At 37.6% G+C, this 17,103-nt stretch overlaps 1 protein-coding gene across 5 annotated transcripts in view; it reads left to right on the top strand.

Annotated features, from left to right (window-relative positions):
* The first annotated feature begins 1,185 nt into the window (after nucleotides 1–1,185).
* The window catches only part of LOC120635674, a 53,257-nt gene continuing 37,339 nt past the window's right edge, over nucleotides 1,186–17,103 (top strand). For 2 of the 5 annotated variants that reach the window (XM_039906765.1, XM_039906763.1), the window contains exons 1-2: nucleotides 5,348–5,726; nucleotides 6,087–6,267. In XM_039906765.1, the coding sequence (XP_039762699.1) occupies nucleotides 5,539–5,726; nucleotides 6,087–6,267 (369 nt within the window). In that variant the 5' untranslated portion in view covers nucleotides 5,348–5,538. Of the gene's footprint in view, nucleotides 1,289–4,793; nucleotides 4,946–5,347; nucleotides 5,727–6,086; nucleotides 6,268–7,867; nucleotides 8,018–9,320; nucleotides 9,559–17,103 lie in introns of those variants that run through there. The other 3 variants (XM_039906764.1, XM_039906770.1, XM_039906767.1) reach the window with 3 other exon arrangements.

Here is a 17,103-nt window from a genome sequence, read left to right as displayed (position 1 = left end):
GATTGTGACTACCATTAGTTTGGAAGGCTGATTGATGATTCAACCGAGAATAAGCTGGCAAAAAACTCAGTCGTTGCCCTTTTCGAAAATCAACAATTTTCAATTGTAGGAGATGTTAACGGAGCCGGGTGCTTCCAAGCAACCTTGTCATTAACACGTTGGCTGCTGAAAACACAACGTTTGTGTTTTAAAACTACGTAACGCGTGTGCGGCTCGAACACGCTAGGCGTTTTAAAATAAATTTACCTACAAGGATGCGGCCGAAAACGCTGGGCGTGTTTTTCCGGCGTTCTGCGAGTGCGGCAAACACAAACGCTGTGTTGTTTAAGATATTTATCATTTGCTTAGGTTAAAAAATTAAATCAATACAGCCTCAACCTATTTCATCTTATAACCTAAACTAGGGGATTTAAAGGGGGAGCGCAGTCATTGTGGCAACGTTAAACGCAAACCTTGTCATGTGACGTCACCGTTACGTCATGTTATTTCTATCTCAGTCGCGGTTACACAGTTCATTGGTCTATCTTTATTCAGTCTATGATACTTAAGATTTCCGTTGTCGAGGAAAGGTCTTACCTAGAACCTCTTTTTTTTCTGTTATTGCCCAACAATACATAAGGCGAAATAAATTGAAGATTTGCTCGCCGTTAATATTGTTTTCGTAGGTTAAGTTAAAAAAATAATGTAAACAAATAAAAAAAAACTTCTATTATTTATTTATATTACCTTATATCACACGATTGCTTAAATAAATATAGCTTAGTTTATAACAATTAAAAAGATCAGAAGGTTTTAGGTAAACGCACTCGCACCCACGCGCCTCGCCGATTTGAAGACGTAAATAATCCTAACTAAAACATACAGATAGGTAACATTTTAAATTTCTCTATTTTATTTAGGTAATTAGTTAGTAACTAACCTAACCTAACTTTTAGTATTATCGATGAATAAAAACTCTTTACACCGTCCATTCAATCTTGACCTGACAGGCCCAGGAATGCGTTCACTCAACGGACGAATTCAAAAGTTAGTTTAGTGTGCGGAGCGACGTCTGCGGGACGTCTGTCGAGCGCGTGGTTGGTCGTAAAGTCCTTGTTTTAAAGTTCAACTGTACAGCGCCATCTATGTAGAGAACTTGTAACTACATAATAGAACGCCATCTATTGTACGCATGCGATACTTGTAAGATAGTCTTAAGTGTTGTGGATTTCAGTTTTCTACAATGAGTGATAGCGACAGTGACGACGATTTGTTGCTACTGCTTGCGTTTGCTGAGGCATATAAACATGTGCGTATTTATTATCTTTAACTGCAATCAGACTTTGAGAATATTTTCTTGCATTTTGACGCCTTTGGTCAACGCCTGTGAATCACATAAGTAAATTGTATTGCAGCTTACTTACCGTAAAATACTTGATTATAACTTGAGATGTCTACTATAATATAATACTACTAGTAGTATTATAGTACCGCTTACGTGTCATACGCGTAGTCGGTCGTCTAGCTAGTTCAAATGTACACCGCCGTCTATGTAGCGATCATGGAACTAGAATAGACAACGCCATCTTTTGTACGCATGCGGTACTTGTAAGACAGTTTGAAGTGCTGTGGATTTCAGTTTGTATATTGTGTGATACCTAACGTTGGCGTAGTAAATTGTGCCGTGCAGACATGACAAAAATCCATTAGCCCAAAGAAGAAGTAGACGAAGATTCGTTGCTGCTGCTTGCGTCAGCCCAGACCTTTAAATGAACATGTGCGTATTTATCTGTATTGACTATAGGAGATCATTTTTGCTTCAAGCTAGCAGCTAGCAGGTCTACGCTTTCGCACCACATAAATTGTATTTCGGCTTACATGTTACATAAAAAATTTAAAAACTATTTTGCAAGATAATTCTAGCCCATTGGGCGCATTAACATAAATACATTTAATTCAAACTTCATACACAAATACATGGGAATTTTGACAAATACGCGGGCGCCTGTAGGGCGTACGTTTGTAGGGCTGCCAACATCTATACTTGTAATAATTTCAAAATAAGAAGTGCAATTCACACGGGGCAAAAGTTAGGGCAGAAGTAAAACTTCTGAAAAGTAGCCGAAGCGCGACGCGCTACGAAAGCTTGAGATGGTAAAAGGGTATGAGGAAAATTGTAAGGCATATGTGAGGTTTATTTTTAACCAATTTCTTAATATTTTTTTTTGTAAGTTTCAAGATAAATTTCAAGCCATACTATACTAAGCGTTTTCTATGCGACATTGTACAGAAACGCTAAATGGTAACCAACCACGGTCAAAGCTTCCCGCCAGACTAGACCAGAGAAAATTCAGAATAGCCCTGTCGGGAATCGGACCTGGAACCTACCAATTATAATCCCGTCGATCACCGCTGCGCCCGCGCCAGCGTGGTGGTCTTTTGATTTTATCAAATATAGAACCTATCGATTTCGATTATTTTTGCTGTTTTGTATTAATAATGATAAAATTAACAATAAAAAAATATACTGTAAAGAGCGCTCAACTTTGACATGACCAAAAGTATACCTACCTTGATCACGTATTGTTTAAGACAGCTTCTTACCATAGATAAAAGATAAAAATAGCGCGTTGATATTATCTTTATATTTTTTTTCTTTTCTCGAAATTGCCACAACATAAAAATCGATGATCTTTTAAAAGAACTGAATTTACAATGGCAATTATTCTGATGGACTTAGGGCTACCAGATGAAAAAATCAAATCAAAAGCCCGGAGAAAAGGCCTTACTTTCATTGAAAATTCCTAAGATTTTTACAGTGCAGTTTGACATTTTTCTCCCAAACCATTTAAAAAACTTTTGGGGGGACCGAGCTGAATCCCCGACACGTATCACGATCTTTCCAGAGCTATGTTAATTGCAAATTCTTAATTTATGCAATTAAATATAACTTGCTTTAACGGTCAAGGAAAACATTGCAAGGAAACATGCACGCCTGTGAGTTATCCAAAAAAAAGCAAGATGGCCGTCGATAGCTGTCACTAAGGTTATCTGTTGTTTTGTGTATTTTTAATTGTTTCTGTTCGAAGCTGAACTGTAATATTTTTTTGAAAGGCCTTAAAGGACTTGAATGCATGGTCGTAAAATAAATTAAATTAAAAAAAAAATTGTTTCTGGCATTGAATCTATGGAGGGTAGAGGTAAGGAGAGTCATCTTATATGGGAGAAAAGTTGAAAAAGTGTCCAGTTGTTGCGCTAAATAACAGTTCAAAAATCCTCCACAATGGCGCTGGTGGATGCACAGGGTATGGTATGAATGTAGCAATCGTAGATGAATTGAAGTATGCCGAGTTAAAAAATTTAATGTCATTATCGACTAAAGTAGTTAATTATTGAGAATTTCAACAACTTACGTTGTACAAAATATTGTGGTAATTATAACCTTACATCCTTGTATCTCCATACTTCCTTGTTTATTTTTCAAGCCTACTCTAACAATATTTATATTTGGCGCTTCTTTTAAGAGTTACCCTGATGCAAATGTGGCGCCATCCTAATTTAATACATTTTGACGACACTTTTTCATATACACAGATGACTCTCCTTACCTCTACCCTCCATAATTGAATCTAAGTGCTGAGTTTAAAAATGGTGAACACTACATGTGCTGTGGACGGATGTGACAAAGAATCGTATCCGGGTTGCGGGATTTGCTTTCACAAGTAAGTATGTATTTACATTTTTTTTTCCTCTACAAGTAGGTACGCTCTTGAATGCAATGCCAACTGATGGTAAGTGATGATGCAGTCCAAGATGGTAACGGGCTAACATGTTGATTTTATGGCAGTAATATCCACGATCGTACCGGAACGCTTAATCGCTTGACGGCACGTGTTTTTCGGTAGGGTGGTAGTGGTATCTAGCCACGGCCGAAGCCTCCCATAAGACCAGATTAGAATAAATTTTTTTTTCGCACTTAGTTATCCTCTGACTTGGTGTCAGAGACCTTCTTTATGCGACTTTTGCTAATTCAGACTAGACGAGAAATTATAAATACTTAGATTACGCCTTTCGGGTGTCGAACCCGGATCCTGACTCATAAATCAATAGCGGTCGCCACTGCACCAGGCAGGTCGTTGAAATGTCAGTAGGGCGACCAAAACGATAGTAGTATATTTAGGACAATTCTTAGTTCGTCCGAGAATTTGAATTTGGGTCTTTTATAACAATTTTTTTATTAAGTTTGAAGTTTTTGGTTGATTTATTTAAATTTTAAACGTTTCACATTATTGTTACGTGTCTAGCTAACTCTCTTAAAATCTGTGTGAATTCGCCTACGCGTCATAAGTGCGGCCATGACAAAAAACTTTTAATTTCCAATAATATCATAGTATTTTGGCATACTATGTATATAATTCCGAACATCATATTCCAGTGTTTTAAATAGAGCGTATGACGTCACGTCTATATAAATGTAATGTACTGCTTGATTGATTAACGTTTGAGATGCGGTAATTACGAAAAATGATTAAAATATCATGTAGAGAATTCATCCTCAAACGCTCAAGTATTACGAAGGGCCAAATGCCAACGGAAACTAATGACAACCGTCATACAAAGGAAGGTTGCGTTTTTCGGTCACCTACAGAAAGGATCCCTGTTCGAGTTCCCAAGGGCGATCCTTGAGGGGAAAATTACCGGGAAAAGAGCACCTGGGAGCCCGAGGAAGAAGTGGTTCGACGATATAAGAGAGTGGACCGAACATAGCTATTTGGACTAAAACGGACGAAAATTTGTTTTCAGATTACCCTCAAATTCGGAATTAAGAAAAAAATGGATGGAGGTGATCCCCGGTAAGGTTACTTCAAGCTCTGTAATATGCAGCATGCATTTCAAAAAAGAGGATTACCTGACAGAAGCTCGGAAGAAGTTGAAACCTGGAGTGGTTCCTTCGGCTTTCTCAGAGGTATTTTTTTTGAGTTATTGTTTTGCAAGTGCAGTTATTAAGTGGTTTTGTAGCTGTCATCATAATGAACCCATAACCGGCCAAATACAGGGCACAGGTCCAATTTCAGAATGAGAATAGTTTAGTCAACCACGCTGGCCAACTGCGGATTGGAAGACTACACACGCCATTTATATATACATAAACGACGTAGAACTCTCCGGCAAGCAGGTGTCCTAAACCTTTTAAGCGAGTGAGTGATTTTAATTGCTTATTAAAACGCACATATCTCCAAAGCTTTAAAAGTACGTGCCTGTATTTCTTTACCATTGTGATAAGGAACAATACAACAATTATTTTTAACCGTTATTCGATTTTAAAAAAAAATCGTTTCCAATGTTATTAAATCCAGGCATTTTTAATTATTAAAATACAACGCTGCTACGCTGGGGGCGCCATTATCAAAGCATTACAAAAAAGTTTACATTCCAATCATTATATTATCGCTATAACATTAAAACATTACGTTACGTTTAGTAACGCGGGGAGAAGCTATTTAATATAAGCATGGATTGTATCAATGCGTTAACTGACTGGGTTAATGAAATGACAAAATGGCACCGACGCCTCAGAGCGAAGACGTCCAAAGAGCACCAAAGCCTATTCAGTCACTCAGTGTCGCACTGACTTTCGTCGCGCGTGGTCGCATTTGTGTTGCGAGAATGCCGAGTTGCGTAGTGCGAAAGTGTACTAATTCCGATAAAAAATCGAACAGGAAAAAGGATGGTGTGTCTTTCTTTCGGTAAGTAATAATCATTTTTATTTATTAGTAGTTGGATGTATGGATATGTGACAGAGAAGTACTTCCGCCAATTGCTGTGTTCCAGTTTATAGGGCGAGATTGCTAATGCAATTACAAACACATGAGGTGTGACCTACACCTGTAGGGCTAGCATGGGCTGGAGACAATTATCTCCCCGGGAGAAAGGATATAAATTTATCTTCTCCCACAGCTTTATCAACTCTCAGAGCACTGGCGCACAAGTAGGAATAATATCCAAATAATATATGTGTATTTATAATCGGGGGATATAATTTTTGTCTCCTGCCCGAGCTAGCCCTGCTGTAGGGTAATAAATAATTTTATTTATTTTTTCCTCAGGTTGCCCGCCGAGCCCCATAGAAGAAAATTATGGTATCGCTTGATAAGAAGGCAGCGGGGCGATCCGTTGTTTAAAGCGAAAAAATCCCATAGAATTTGCTCAGCGCACTTTAACGATACCGACTATTTTGTGACTTTAACCGGTTTGCGTAAGCTGTATACAACTGCAATACCTCACCTGGTAGGTATATATTAATTGAATAAATAAATATACTACGACAATACACACATCGACATCTAGTCCCAAAGTAAGCGTAGCTTGTGTTATGTCTATTCAGTTAACTGATAAAAAGTTTTATGAATAGACTACATAAATATTATTATGTCTGGGTAGACACTAAAAACATTGATGTTCATCACACAAACATTTTCCACTTGTGGGAATCGAACCCACGGCCTTTTCCCACAAGGCTATCACTATGATACTATGTCTTTGTTTCATTTCTCTAGGTACAAAAAAAAAGTTTATATCTACGATTGTTCAAGTACACTATATGAATAATAGGTGGTCTCTCAATGCTCCGTCCTCTCGCACGCCGAGTTCCGTGGAAATTAATTTTTTTTTTTTATTTTGTATACAGATGTTTAGCAGAAATTTTTAATCTATTTTACCACGCGTCTACGCTCACATATGACCAGAAACACGTGGCCGAAACAAAACGGTTTCTAAAATTTTATTTTGCATTTAGTTCAGTGCATATCGAAGATTTCTCAGAAATTGAGATACATAGGTATATTAAGTAAATGTTTTTACTAAATTTTAACATGCAAACCACATTTGTATTACGCGTCTGGGCTGACATAAGAGCATAAATATGTGGTCGCTCTAACAAAATGCTATCACTGGGATACTATGTCTTTCTTTCAATTCTTTACAAAAATAGTGTAAACGTTCACGACCTTTTAAGTATACTGTATGATAAAAAGGTGGTCTCTATATTGCCTGCGCTCTGTCCTCACGCTCGCCGAGAGCTGTTCCGTAGAAATTTAAGTTTTTTTTTTAGTTTGTATACAGATGTTTAGTAGAAACCTATTTTTATGACGCGTGTAGGCTGACATATGAGCAAAAATACGTGGCCGAAACTAAATGGTTCCTAAAATTATATTTTGCAATGATTTCACTTTATATCTAAGTCCATAATTACGCTAGGAATCAGGTTGTTAAAGCGTATACTCAATCCCGCAAAGGAGTTTTGCTGCTTTCGAAGACGATATGCAAATATCACTAATTTATGTCCGTTTCTGGTAAGTCGATTGTTAATTTCAGATTTATGTTAATAAATCGTAATATTTTGTCTCACAAAGACTATATTATTCACCGAAGGTGATATTATTATTGCGAAGCTACTGTAAGTAGTACTATCTGTTTAAATTTTTCACGTAGCTATTCGCGTGATCCAAGTTTATATATCGATCGTACAGCTCTTTTCTGTAGTATAAATATACTTTCATTATCAGCAGCTTTTCCCCACAACAAGATCCCATAGGACATTATATTGTGAAAGTATGCGAAAAAAACAAGTATACAAGTGAAATAAACAAGCCTAAAAGCATTACCTATGCTCCTCGCGACCTACCTATACCTTACAATAGTAACGCGAGCGACCGCTCGTCTCGACACGGTAGTCGGTAGCACGGAGTCCCGACTAAAATACTTCGATAATAGCTTTGGGGCCTCATAAACGCGTGCAATTGTGTGAATATGCTGTTTCGAACATTTGTTCGTAGTGTGGCCCCGCGCTCTTGAGCTAATCTCGAAGGATTTAGTCGGGGTTCACGCGTCGAGGCGAGCGGTCGCTCTCGATTCTCTTGCACCACGGACCGTTCACGATTTGAAAAATGCCAGTGCTCTGCGTATCTTACGGCTGTTTGAACTCGGTCGTTGCAAAACCGAGTCTTTCGTTTTTTAAACTGCCTACTGACTTTGAAAGGTACTCCATTTGATGAAGCTATTTGATTTGACCAATTTAATTTTTGTGAACATTGAAACTACTAATAATAAATGACTTTATTAAAGTTTCGGGGGGTTTGTCTGTCTGTTTAAATTCGTGGTGTGGCTGAGAATGCATATCATATGTGATAACCGAGAAAACGGATTTATTTGGTTTCAATCTTAGTGAATCCCGGTTTTAACCCTCAACGCAAAAACGAAGAGGTGTTACAAGTTTGACGTCTGGGCATGTGTCTGTCTGTGTCATCGTAGCTGTCCAACGGGTAAACCGATTTTAATTTTCTTTTTGTTGATACGCGAATAAGTCAGGCTTGTTCTTAGCTATGTTTGATGAAAATCGGTCCAAAAAAAAAAAACATAGTTTTATAAAATTTACTCTCATCATTTTTCGCTAACGCGCCAAAAGAAGTATAACTATATCATGAAAACTAAGCTTAATTTGCTATACTCCGCGAACAGCAGCATACATCTGTATGGTGTAATTTATAATTTCTTCAATCCGTATATTACACCAAACAGATCCTCGGCAATGTACCCTCTACGCACGTTTCGCTCCGAAACCGGGGCACCGTCAGGAGATGTTGACTTTACAATGAATAATTGTTTAGTCAATATCCAATAGAAGTATAACTTCGAAAACCAAATCGGTTCATCCGTTCGACAGCTACGATGCCACAGACAGACACGCGTACACGTCAAACTTTTAACTCCTCTTCGTTTTTGCGTTGGGGGTTAAAAACTGGCTGCAGCGTCCTATGTGCTATGTACCATCTACTGCGACCACCAACCCGTCTGCCAAGCGTGGTGGTGGAAACCCACTGTTGGGAGAGGCCTATTGCCCAGCAGTGGACTGTTATGGGCTAATCCTGATGAAAACTGTACTGGAAAATGCCAGTAAACGGACGATACTTTGTCATATTATGAAAATTAAGCTTAATTTGCTATACTCCGCGAACACCAGGAGAATCTTTATGGTGTAATTTATAATTAAATCAATCCGTATACTCCACGCCATACGTCGGTGTTGACTTTGCAATGAATAATTGTAAAGTCAACTTCTGAGGATGCTCCGGTTTCGGAGCGAAACGTGCGTAGAGGGTACATTGCCGAGGATCTGTTTGGTGTAGAGTGTACACGGATTTAAGTAATTATAAATTACACCATACAGGTTCTCCTGCTGTTCGCGGAGTATAGCAAATTAAGCTTAATTTTCATGATATACCTATTATGGATTTCCGCAAAGTAACGTCTGCTTCTATCCGATATTTTGTCATTTTTTTCAGACGTTCCAAATGGCTAAGTCTAATATCCCGCGAGGATTTAATACACAGGCCCCCACAGAATTATACTGTTTGCGAGGAGCATTTTGACGCTATGGATATTCTTGTTGGACCGAATCGCAAGCGGCTTAAAACTACTTCGCTACCGTGCCACCGTTTACCTGGTCTACCAATGAGAGTTGAAGATGCGAGACTGGTTGAAATCGGCACACAGACAGAAAATACGTTACCTTTAACGCGTGTTAGTACACTTTATTTCCACTTGATGGCGCCCTTTCTATTTTTGAAGTAAAACTTCTTTAGGCGCAACTAACTTTAGGCGGGAGTAACTCAGATTTTTTTCTGACGGAAGTAACGCGTAGATGTCCTTATAGTTTCCGCTATTTAAAAATAATAATTTGTATTGGTCGTAAGTATATGCCATATACTCCACGCTTCTTGACTTATACGCCAGCTAGTTGCAAATATCATAATCAATTAGGATTATTTATTTCCAATATTTTCAAACGGATCAATTGTGAACAGCAAAGTAAACAAAAATTCGACAGTTTTTAAAAAATATTTTAAATTGCAATTTAAAATATTAATTTACTTTTTTAATAAATAAATTATTAATAAATTTTCTGAAATTTTCAATTTTCTACTCCCAATTATTCTATTTAACAAACGAAAATATTTATAAAATGTGAAAGTGATATAAATGAATTTTAAATAGAATATAAAATGAAATGGTGAATATTAAATGAAATGGCTTAGTTCCAGGAACATTTTACTCTTCCATCAATAAATAATCATAAAAGTTTCAATCACGCGTTAATGTTACACGCACTATTTTTTTTTTTTAGTTTTTCCATAATTTTATAAAATTGTTTTATCCGTGTAGACCTTATCACAGGCACTTATGAAGCGTTCATACGTTTAACATGTAACACTAATGTTAGGGTGTAGGTGGTGACTGGATTCGTTAATTTAAAACTAAAACTAGGAGGGTACTAAATGGCTCCGGTCTAAGAAGAGCCCACATATTTGTGGCTACTAGCGTTTGGTAGAAAAATCTCAGGATTTTTCAACGGAAATCGGGCCTTTTCTCCGGACTTCATCAGCCATTGTGCGTCCACTGCTGCACATAGGCCTTTTTCAAGCAGCGCCAACTCTTCCTATTTTCGGCTTTCCTCATCGATGCCTGCCACTTTTCGGAGGTGGTCGCTCACACTCCGTTTAGAAGTAGCGGCACGAAAGTAACGGTGACCGTTATTGCGCAGAAGTCGAAAATAAGGTATCATGGGGGAGTAAGAGGGTCGCGGGGAGGAAAATTATAGCCTAGATAACAAGAAATCTTTGGAACTTGAAACTCTAAACTATAATAATATTAATAGTATGTATATACATACTTACTCATTTATTGTATGTTATAGTATTTAAATATGTAAGTGTTGTTATTATATATATTAGTTTATTTTTATATTTATTTATTAATTATATTATTTACTTTTTATCTTTTAGTGTACACTAGTTTATGTATTAGCATGTAGTTATTCGCATGTATGTATTTTAATATTTGTCCCACCAGCAGTCTATTCTCCTCTTCTTTTTTTTTTCCTAATTCTAAGGTTGCCTGGCAGAGATCGCTATTAAGCGATAAGGCCGCCTTTTGTATTACTACTTCTTTCGATATGTTTCTGTTTTTGTTATATTTTAAATATGTTAATGTTGTGGTATACAAATAAAGAGTTTAATAAATAATAAATAAATAATTACAAACACATGTACTCACACTCAAACATGCATTTACACTACACACATACACACACACATTACAATTAAATAATATCATTTACATTGGATAATAATCATTACTTTATTAATTAATGGCTAAATATAATTTATTAATTAAAGCAATTATTGTATTACCTGCGCGACAGTACCCACGCGCAGCTATCCCCTCCACGTTTCGTTCAACGCTAGACTTACTTGCCGCGACTTGTACCGACACGTAGACTCTAACGTCCATCGGTCCTCCGACAAACGTGACCAGCCCACTTCCACTTTAGTATACTAGCACGAACGGCTATGTCAGTTACCTTAGTTCTTTGACGAATCACTTCGTTACGGATCTCATCCCTTAAAGAAACACCAAGCATAGCAAGCTGAGCGACTTGAAGTATGTGAATCAGCTTCGCTGTCAGTGTCCACGTTTCGGTACCGTAAGTCATGACAGAAGGTCATAACTTTAAGTGGAATAAAAATAAATAAAAAAGATTTGATTTTTTTCATCTGGTAACCCTATGTACGCGTGACATTGTCGCCGTAAACGAGACTCTGAGAACAATAATCTGCAAGAGTCGAGTTTGGCGTCAGTAGCTCTCGAAACCTTGTCGAGGAAGGTACCATATAAAAATGGTGTTTTGTGCCATTGCTCGTTGCGGAAATTCATCAAGGACATGTAATTTTACTAATAAAGGAATCACATTTCATCAGTAAGTATTTTCTTTAAGTAATAATTCCTTTTTTGATATTAAAACTGTTTAAAACAAAATCCATCTCGAAAATTTATAATATAAAAACATTTAAAACAGATAGCGACTGTATTTTTATTTTTAAACTATATAACCTCTTACGCTTTAAAACAACTAGTGTACGCCGTTGTAAAAACAGAAATGTATGGCTACCAGTGCGTAGTTTTTCATCTCCGAACTTTTAGGAGTACGGCCGCAGGGGACCGTCGCAAGCTAGTGATGTTTTTATTTAAAAAAAAGATATACATCGTTCGATCGTTGATTATGCATTTTTGACTAACAGAATTAAGAACATACAGAAGCCGTGTACACGACTTATATTGAAGCATCAAAAACCACTCCACTTTAGTAGTGTTTCTCGATCAGGCGGTTACCACTTCATTCCATTTAGCAGTTGACGGTAGTTATTGTACTTTTAATGTCCTAAACGTTTACCATAAATTGGAATAGTGACAAAAAGTTTTTGAGCTAGCAACATTAGCGGGTTTAAAGTCAGACGTGCGCGGGGCGTTTTCACTATTTTTGGACACAATGCACAGTGGCGTGCATAGAGGATATGCACAGGGTATGCAGATGATATAAAATGAAAATAATCTGCAGTAAGAGTTTTAAAAAAATCCTAAGGAAAGGCATTGTATAGCAAATTAAGCTTAATTTTCATAATAAATGTTATTATGAAAATTAAGCTTAATTTGCTATACTCCGCGAAAAGCAGGAGAATCTATATGGTGTAATTTAAAATTTCTTCAATCCTTAAACTCCACAACGAATAGATCTTCGGAAATTTCTCTCTACGCACGTTTCGCTCCGAAACCGAATAATAGTTGTTAAGAACAACTTAATCGCTCTGTTAGAGGGTACATTGCCGAAGATCTGTTTGGTGTGGAGTATAAAGATTGTAGGAATCATAAATAACACCATACAGATTCTCGTGCCTTTCGCGGAGTATAGCAAACTTAGCTTAATTTTCATAATAAATCATGGATTTCCGCAAAGTAACGCCTGCTTCTATCCTGCGTAAGAGTTATAAAAAGCCTAACCTTAAGTATTTATAAATCATACTGGACATTTTCTTCATTTTATATCATCTGCTCTGTGCACGCCACTGACAATGCACTTCATGCAATAATGGCTGAATGAGGGTTCTGTATGTTTTAAATTCTATGTTTTACCTATATTTTTGTTTTTGTATATATTTTAGCTTCCCTCAAGATCCTGAAGTTAAGGAGAAGTGGGTATCTGTGGTCGGAAAAAAAGATTGGTTGCCCACAAAGTACAGTAAGATTTGTTCGTGTCATTTCACAGAGGACGATTTCAATATGTCAAACAAAAAGCGACGTACTCTGATAAGAGCAGCTGTACCCACTGTCGACATATGGCAACTTTGCAACATGGTAAGTTTTTTTTTTAAAACAATATTTTTTTAATTAATCTATTATCATCGTCATCATCATCACCTCAACCAATCGACGTCCACTGCTGGACATAGGTCTTTTGTAGGGAGTTCCACAATACACGGTCCTGGGCCGCTTGCCTCCAGCGGCTCCCAGCGACTCGCCTGGTGTCATCTGTCCACCTCGTTGGGGGCCGACCTAGGCCGCGTTTACCGGTGCGGGGTCGCCATTCCAGCACCTTAAGACCCCAACGTCCGTCAGTTCTCCGAGCTATGTGCCCCGTCCATTGCCACTTCAGTTTCGCGACTCGCTGAGATATGCCGGTGACTCTAGTTCCTCTACGGATCTCCTCATTTCTGATTTGATCACGTAGATATACTCCTATCATAGCTCTCTCCATCGCCCGCTGAGTGACTCTGAGCCTTCTTCTCTGGGCCTCATCCCATATTTACCGACCATGTCTCAGTCTGTCATCTATCTATCTTCTATATATATAAAAAAGAAACTGTGTGGGTATGTTCCGTATAGGCTCCGAAACGGCTGAATCGATTTCAATGAAACTTTCAGGGAATCTCCGGATTGACCTGGCGAGTAATCCTGTAAAGTTTGGTGACGATCGGAGCACTCCTATTTTTGAACTGTCGAACTGTCAAATACAGCTTTTGTTAAAAATTTAATGATGTAAGTTTATTGTTTAAATAAAATAAAGCAAAATCTAGCCCGGCGAAGCGGGCTGGGTGCGCTAGTAATTTATGTATAAATATTTATATTTATTTCATATAGTTTACTATTACTTAGGCACATAAGACCCTGTCAGTTATTTCATCATATTACCAGCCCACTAAAGGGCATGGGTCTCACTCTCTCATGGGCCTCCCACAATTAGAAGGAGGGGTTACAGAAACAGTTATTTACTTTTCTTTAATCGAACATAATTAGTTTATCCATTGGGCACGGAACCCTATTACAGAAGCTACGTTCTCCGTGCGTCTGTCTATCTGTCCGTATCTCATAAACCGTAAGACGGTCGAAACTTTCACAGAGGTATTTCTGTGCCGCAATAACTAAAATTACTATAAACAATATAATAAATATTGACGTGGGCTCCCGTTCAACCAACGTGATTTTGAATGCTCGTTTTTACTCGATATCTATAAATGCAACACGCAGCTTGAAATATTCACGGAATATTTAGTTATCTTTTTTCTTAATCATCGCATGCTGTTCTGAATATCGTAACTGAATGTTTTTTATATTTTGTACTTGCACCTATTACTGTCAAAGTCAAAGTCAAAAATGTCTTTATTCAAGTAGGCCCAAGTGGCACTTTGTATTGCAGTCACGCAAATTCAAACGTTAGAAGTAAGAATAAACTTACAGTGCAATATACTAGGTTACATAAAAGTCATAATTCGTTTAAAGGAAATTGCATACAATTCTCAAATAAATTACCCATTGACATCTTGGACTTGTCTCTTAAAAAAGTTCAAAGTTTGTATTAAACGTAACCTTATGGAAAAGTCCTATTATAGTATAAAGGACTACGTAATCGATAAAAAGGCTTGGGTGTGAATTATTGCTCTAACCAGGTTGCTCTTCTAATAAATTTAAATGACAATGTGAGTTGGTAATAACAAAAAAAAAAAATAACAACCGGCTAAGTTTGTTGCTGGCTTCTTCTTGGACCTGGACTCGTTTGGAACCCTCTTTAGTTTTAAGTCGACCAATTTAGTTATCGCCATCAACTCACTTCTATGTTATATTTTACATGTAATGTACGCATCAAAAGTGCCATATATGTGCCTATTTGAATAAATAAGTATTTGACATTCACTTTGACATAAAACATGACGCAATAGACATGATTCTTGTTTGTTTATCATTCCTCTTCGCCCTAACTAAGCCACCAATAAACTTTATTTTTCGCACAGAGGTAAGTAGTAACAACTAGACCTTTCAACGGGACTTTCAAGGGATTTGGTAAAATAAACGTACTAAACGGTGAGGGAGGCAGCTAGTAATATTGTATTAAAGAAATAATATTTAATTTGCAGTCCGCAAGTAATGACCATCCTAAAGCCGAGGTATTACCTGCAGGTTCATCAGCGGTGACACCGAGTACAGACAATGTTGTAAGTGACGATTGATTAATGCATTTTTGGCCTATTAGCACACACACATTCAAACAACCACACACCCACACATACATACACACATACAGCCACAGATACACACAAATACACACACGAATAGTATTGGTTTAAATTTCACCATAAAAATTCACACACACACGCACACACTCAAACAACCACGCACCCACACATACATAAACAAGCGATAATCCAATAGTATTCGTTTAGACTAAAAATTTCACCATAAATATTTCCTATGGAAGGGCGGGACATCCTTTTTTTTTCAGACGCCGCGAAATGCCTTGAAAAAAAAAAAAAAAATCCCTTGATTGTCGCATCTTCATCTTCATCTTTCGGAAACAGGGCACTCGGAGGTGCACCGGAGGGGTATGTGGGACTCACTGGCTGAAAGGCAGCCAGAAAACCCAAACCTAACCTACTGGTCGCCCGGTATTAGGGACACGGGTGGGCGGGACATCCTAGCACAGTGACGTTACTTAAAAGGGTGTCTCAACAGCGGATTTGTTGTAAAACCTTTTTATGAATTTATCAATATATCAACATCATCATATCAACCCGTTACCAGCCCACACAAAGGGCACGGGTCTCCCATAACGAGAAGGGGTTAAGGCCGTAGTCCACCACGCTGGCCAAGTGCGGATTGGTGGACTCCACACGCCTTCCAGAACGTTATGGAGAACTCTCAGGCATGCAGGTTTCCACACGTTCTGTTATATAAAGCAAGTGATATTTTTATTACTTAAAACGGACGTACTAGCTTAGAAATTTTGAGGTGCGTGTTGGGATTCGAACGCTTAATTTGGGGCTAGATGGCGATGTGTATTGTTCTAATATATTCATTAATAACATTAATTATAAATTAAAAAACCTTTGTACATAATATTTCTCTTCATTTAACACATTTTGAGGAAGTCCACGCACCTTTGAGAACGTTATGAATGAATTCAAATTCAAAATTCATTTATTTCAAGTAGGCCTACTGTATAAGCACTTTTGAAACGTCAAGTATGTATGTTTGTAGTGACTCTACCACCGGTTCGGAAAGCAGATTCTACCGAGAAGAAACTCAGTAGATAACTCTCAGACATGCAGGTTTCCACACGATGTTATCCTTCACCGTTGAAGCGAGTGATATTTTAATTGCTTAAAATTACCGTTATATAGAAGAGTTAGAGGTGTGTGCTGGGATTCGAACTCGGTCCCCCGAAACTGAGGTCGAAGTCCTTCCTACTGTCTGTGGCGTGCAAAGAGGATATGTACAGAGTATGCAGATGATATAAAATGAAGAAAACCTCTAGTATAAAAAACTTAAGAATAGGCATTGTAAGAGTTATATAAAGCCTACCCGCAATTATTTATAACTCGTACTGGAGATTTACTTCATTTTATATATAATCTGCATACCCTGTGCATACCTTCTTTGCACGCCACTGCTCAGTGGGATATTATATTTGCTTATTCAATATACGACTTAGTTCTATTATATAGTATTAAGGACTACGTCAACGATAAAAACGCCTGGGTGTAAATTATTGCTCTAACCAGGTTGCTTCTTTAATAGTTTTTATATGACAATGTGAGATGATGATAACGTAAAAGAAAATAACAACCGTCTAAGTTTGTTGTGGGCTGCTTCTTGGACCGGGGCGCGTTTAGAACCCTCGTAGCTTTAGTTTTAAGTTGACGAATTTATTTATCGCCATCAACTCACTCCTATTTAAAT

This window comes from Pararge aegeria, chromosome 27, assembly GCF_905163445.1.
Source record: "Pararge aegeria chromosome 27, ilParAegt1.1, whole genome shotgun sequence".
In the NCBI taxonomy this organism is placed as follows: Eukaryota; Metazoa; Arthropoda; class Insecta; order Lepidoptera; family Nymphalidae; genus Pararge; species Pararge aegeria.
This window is presented reverse-complemented; position numbering and strand designations above follow the sequence as displayed.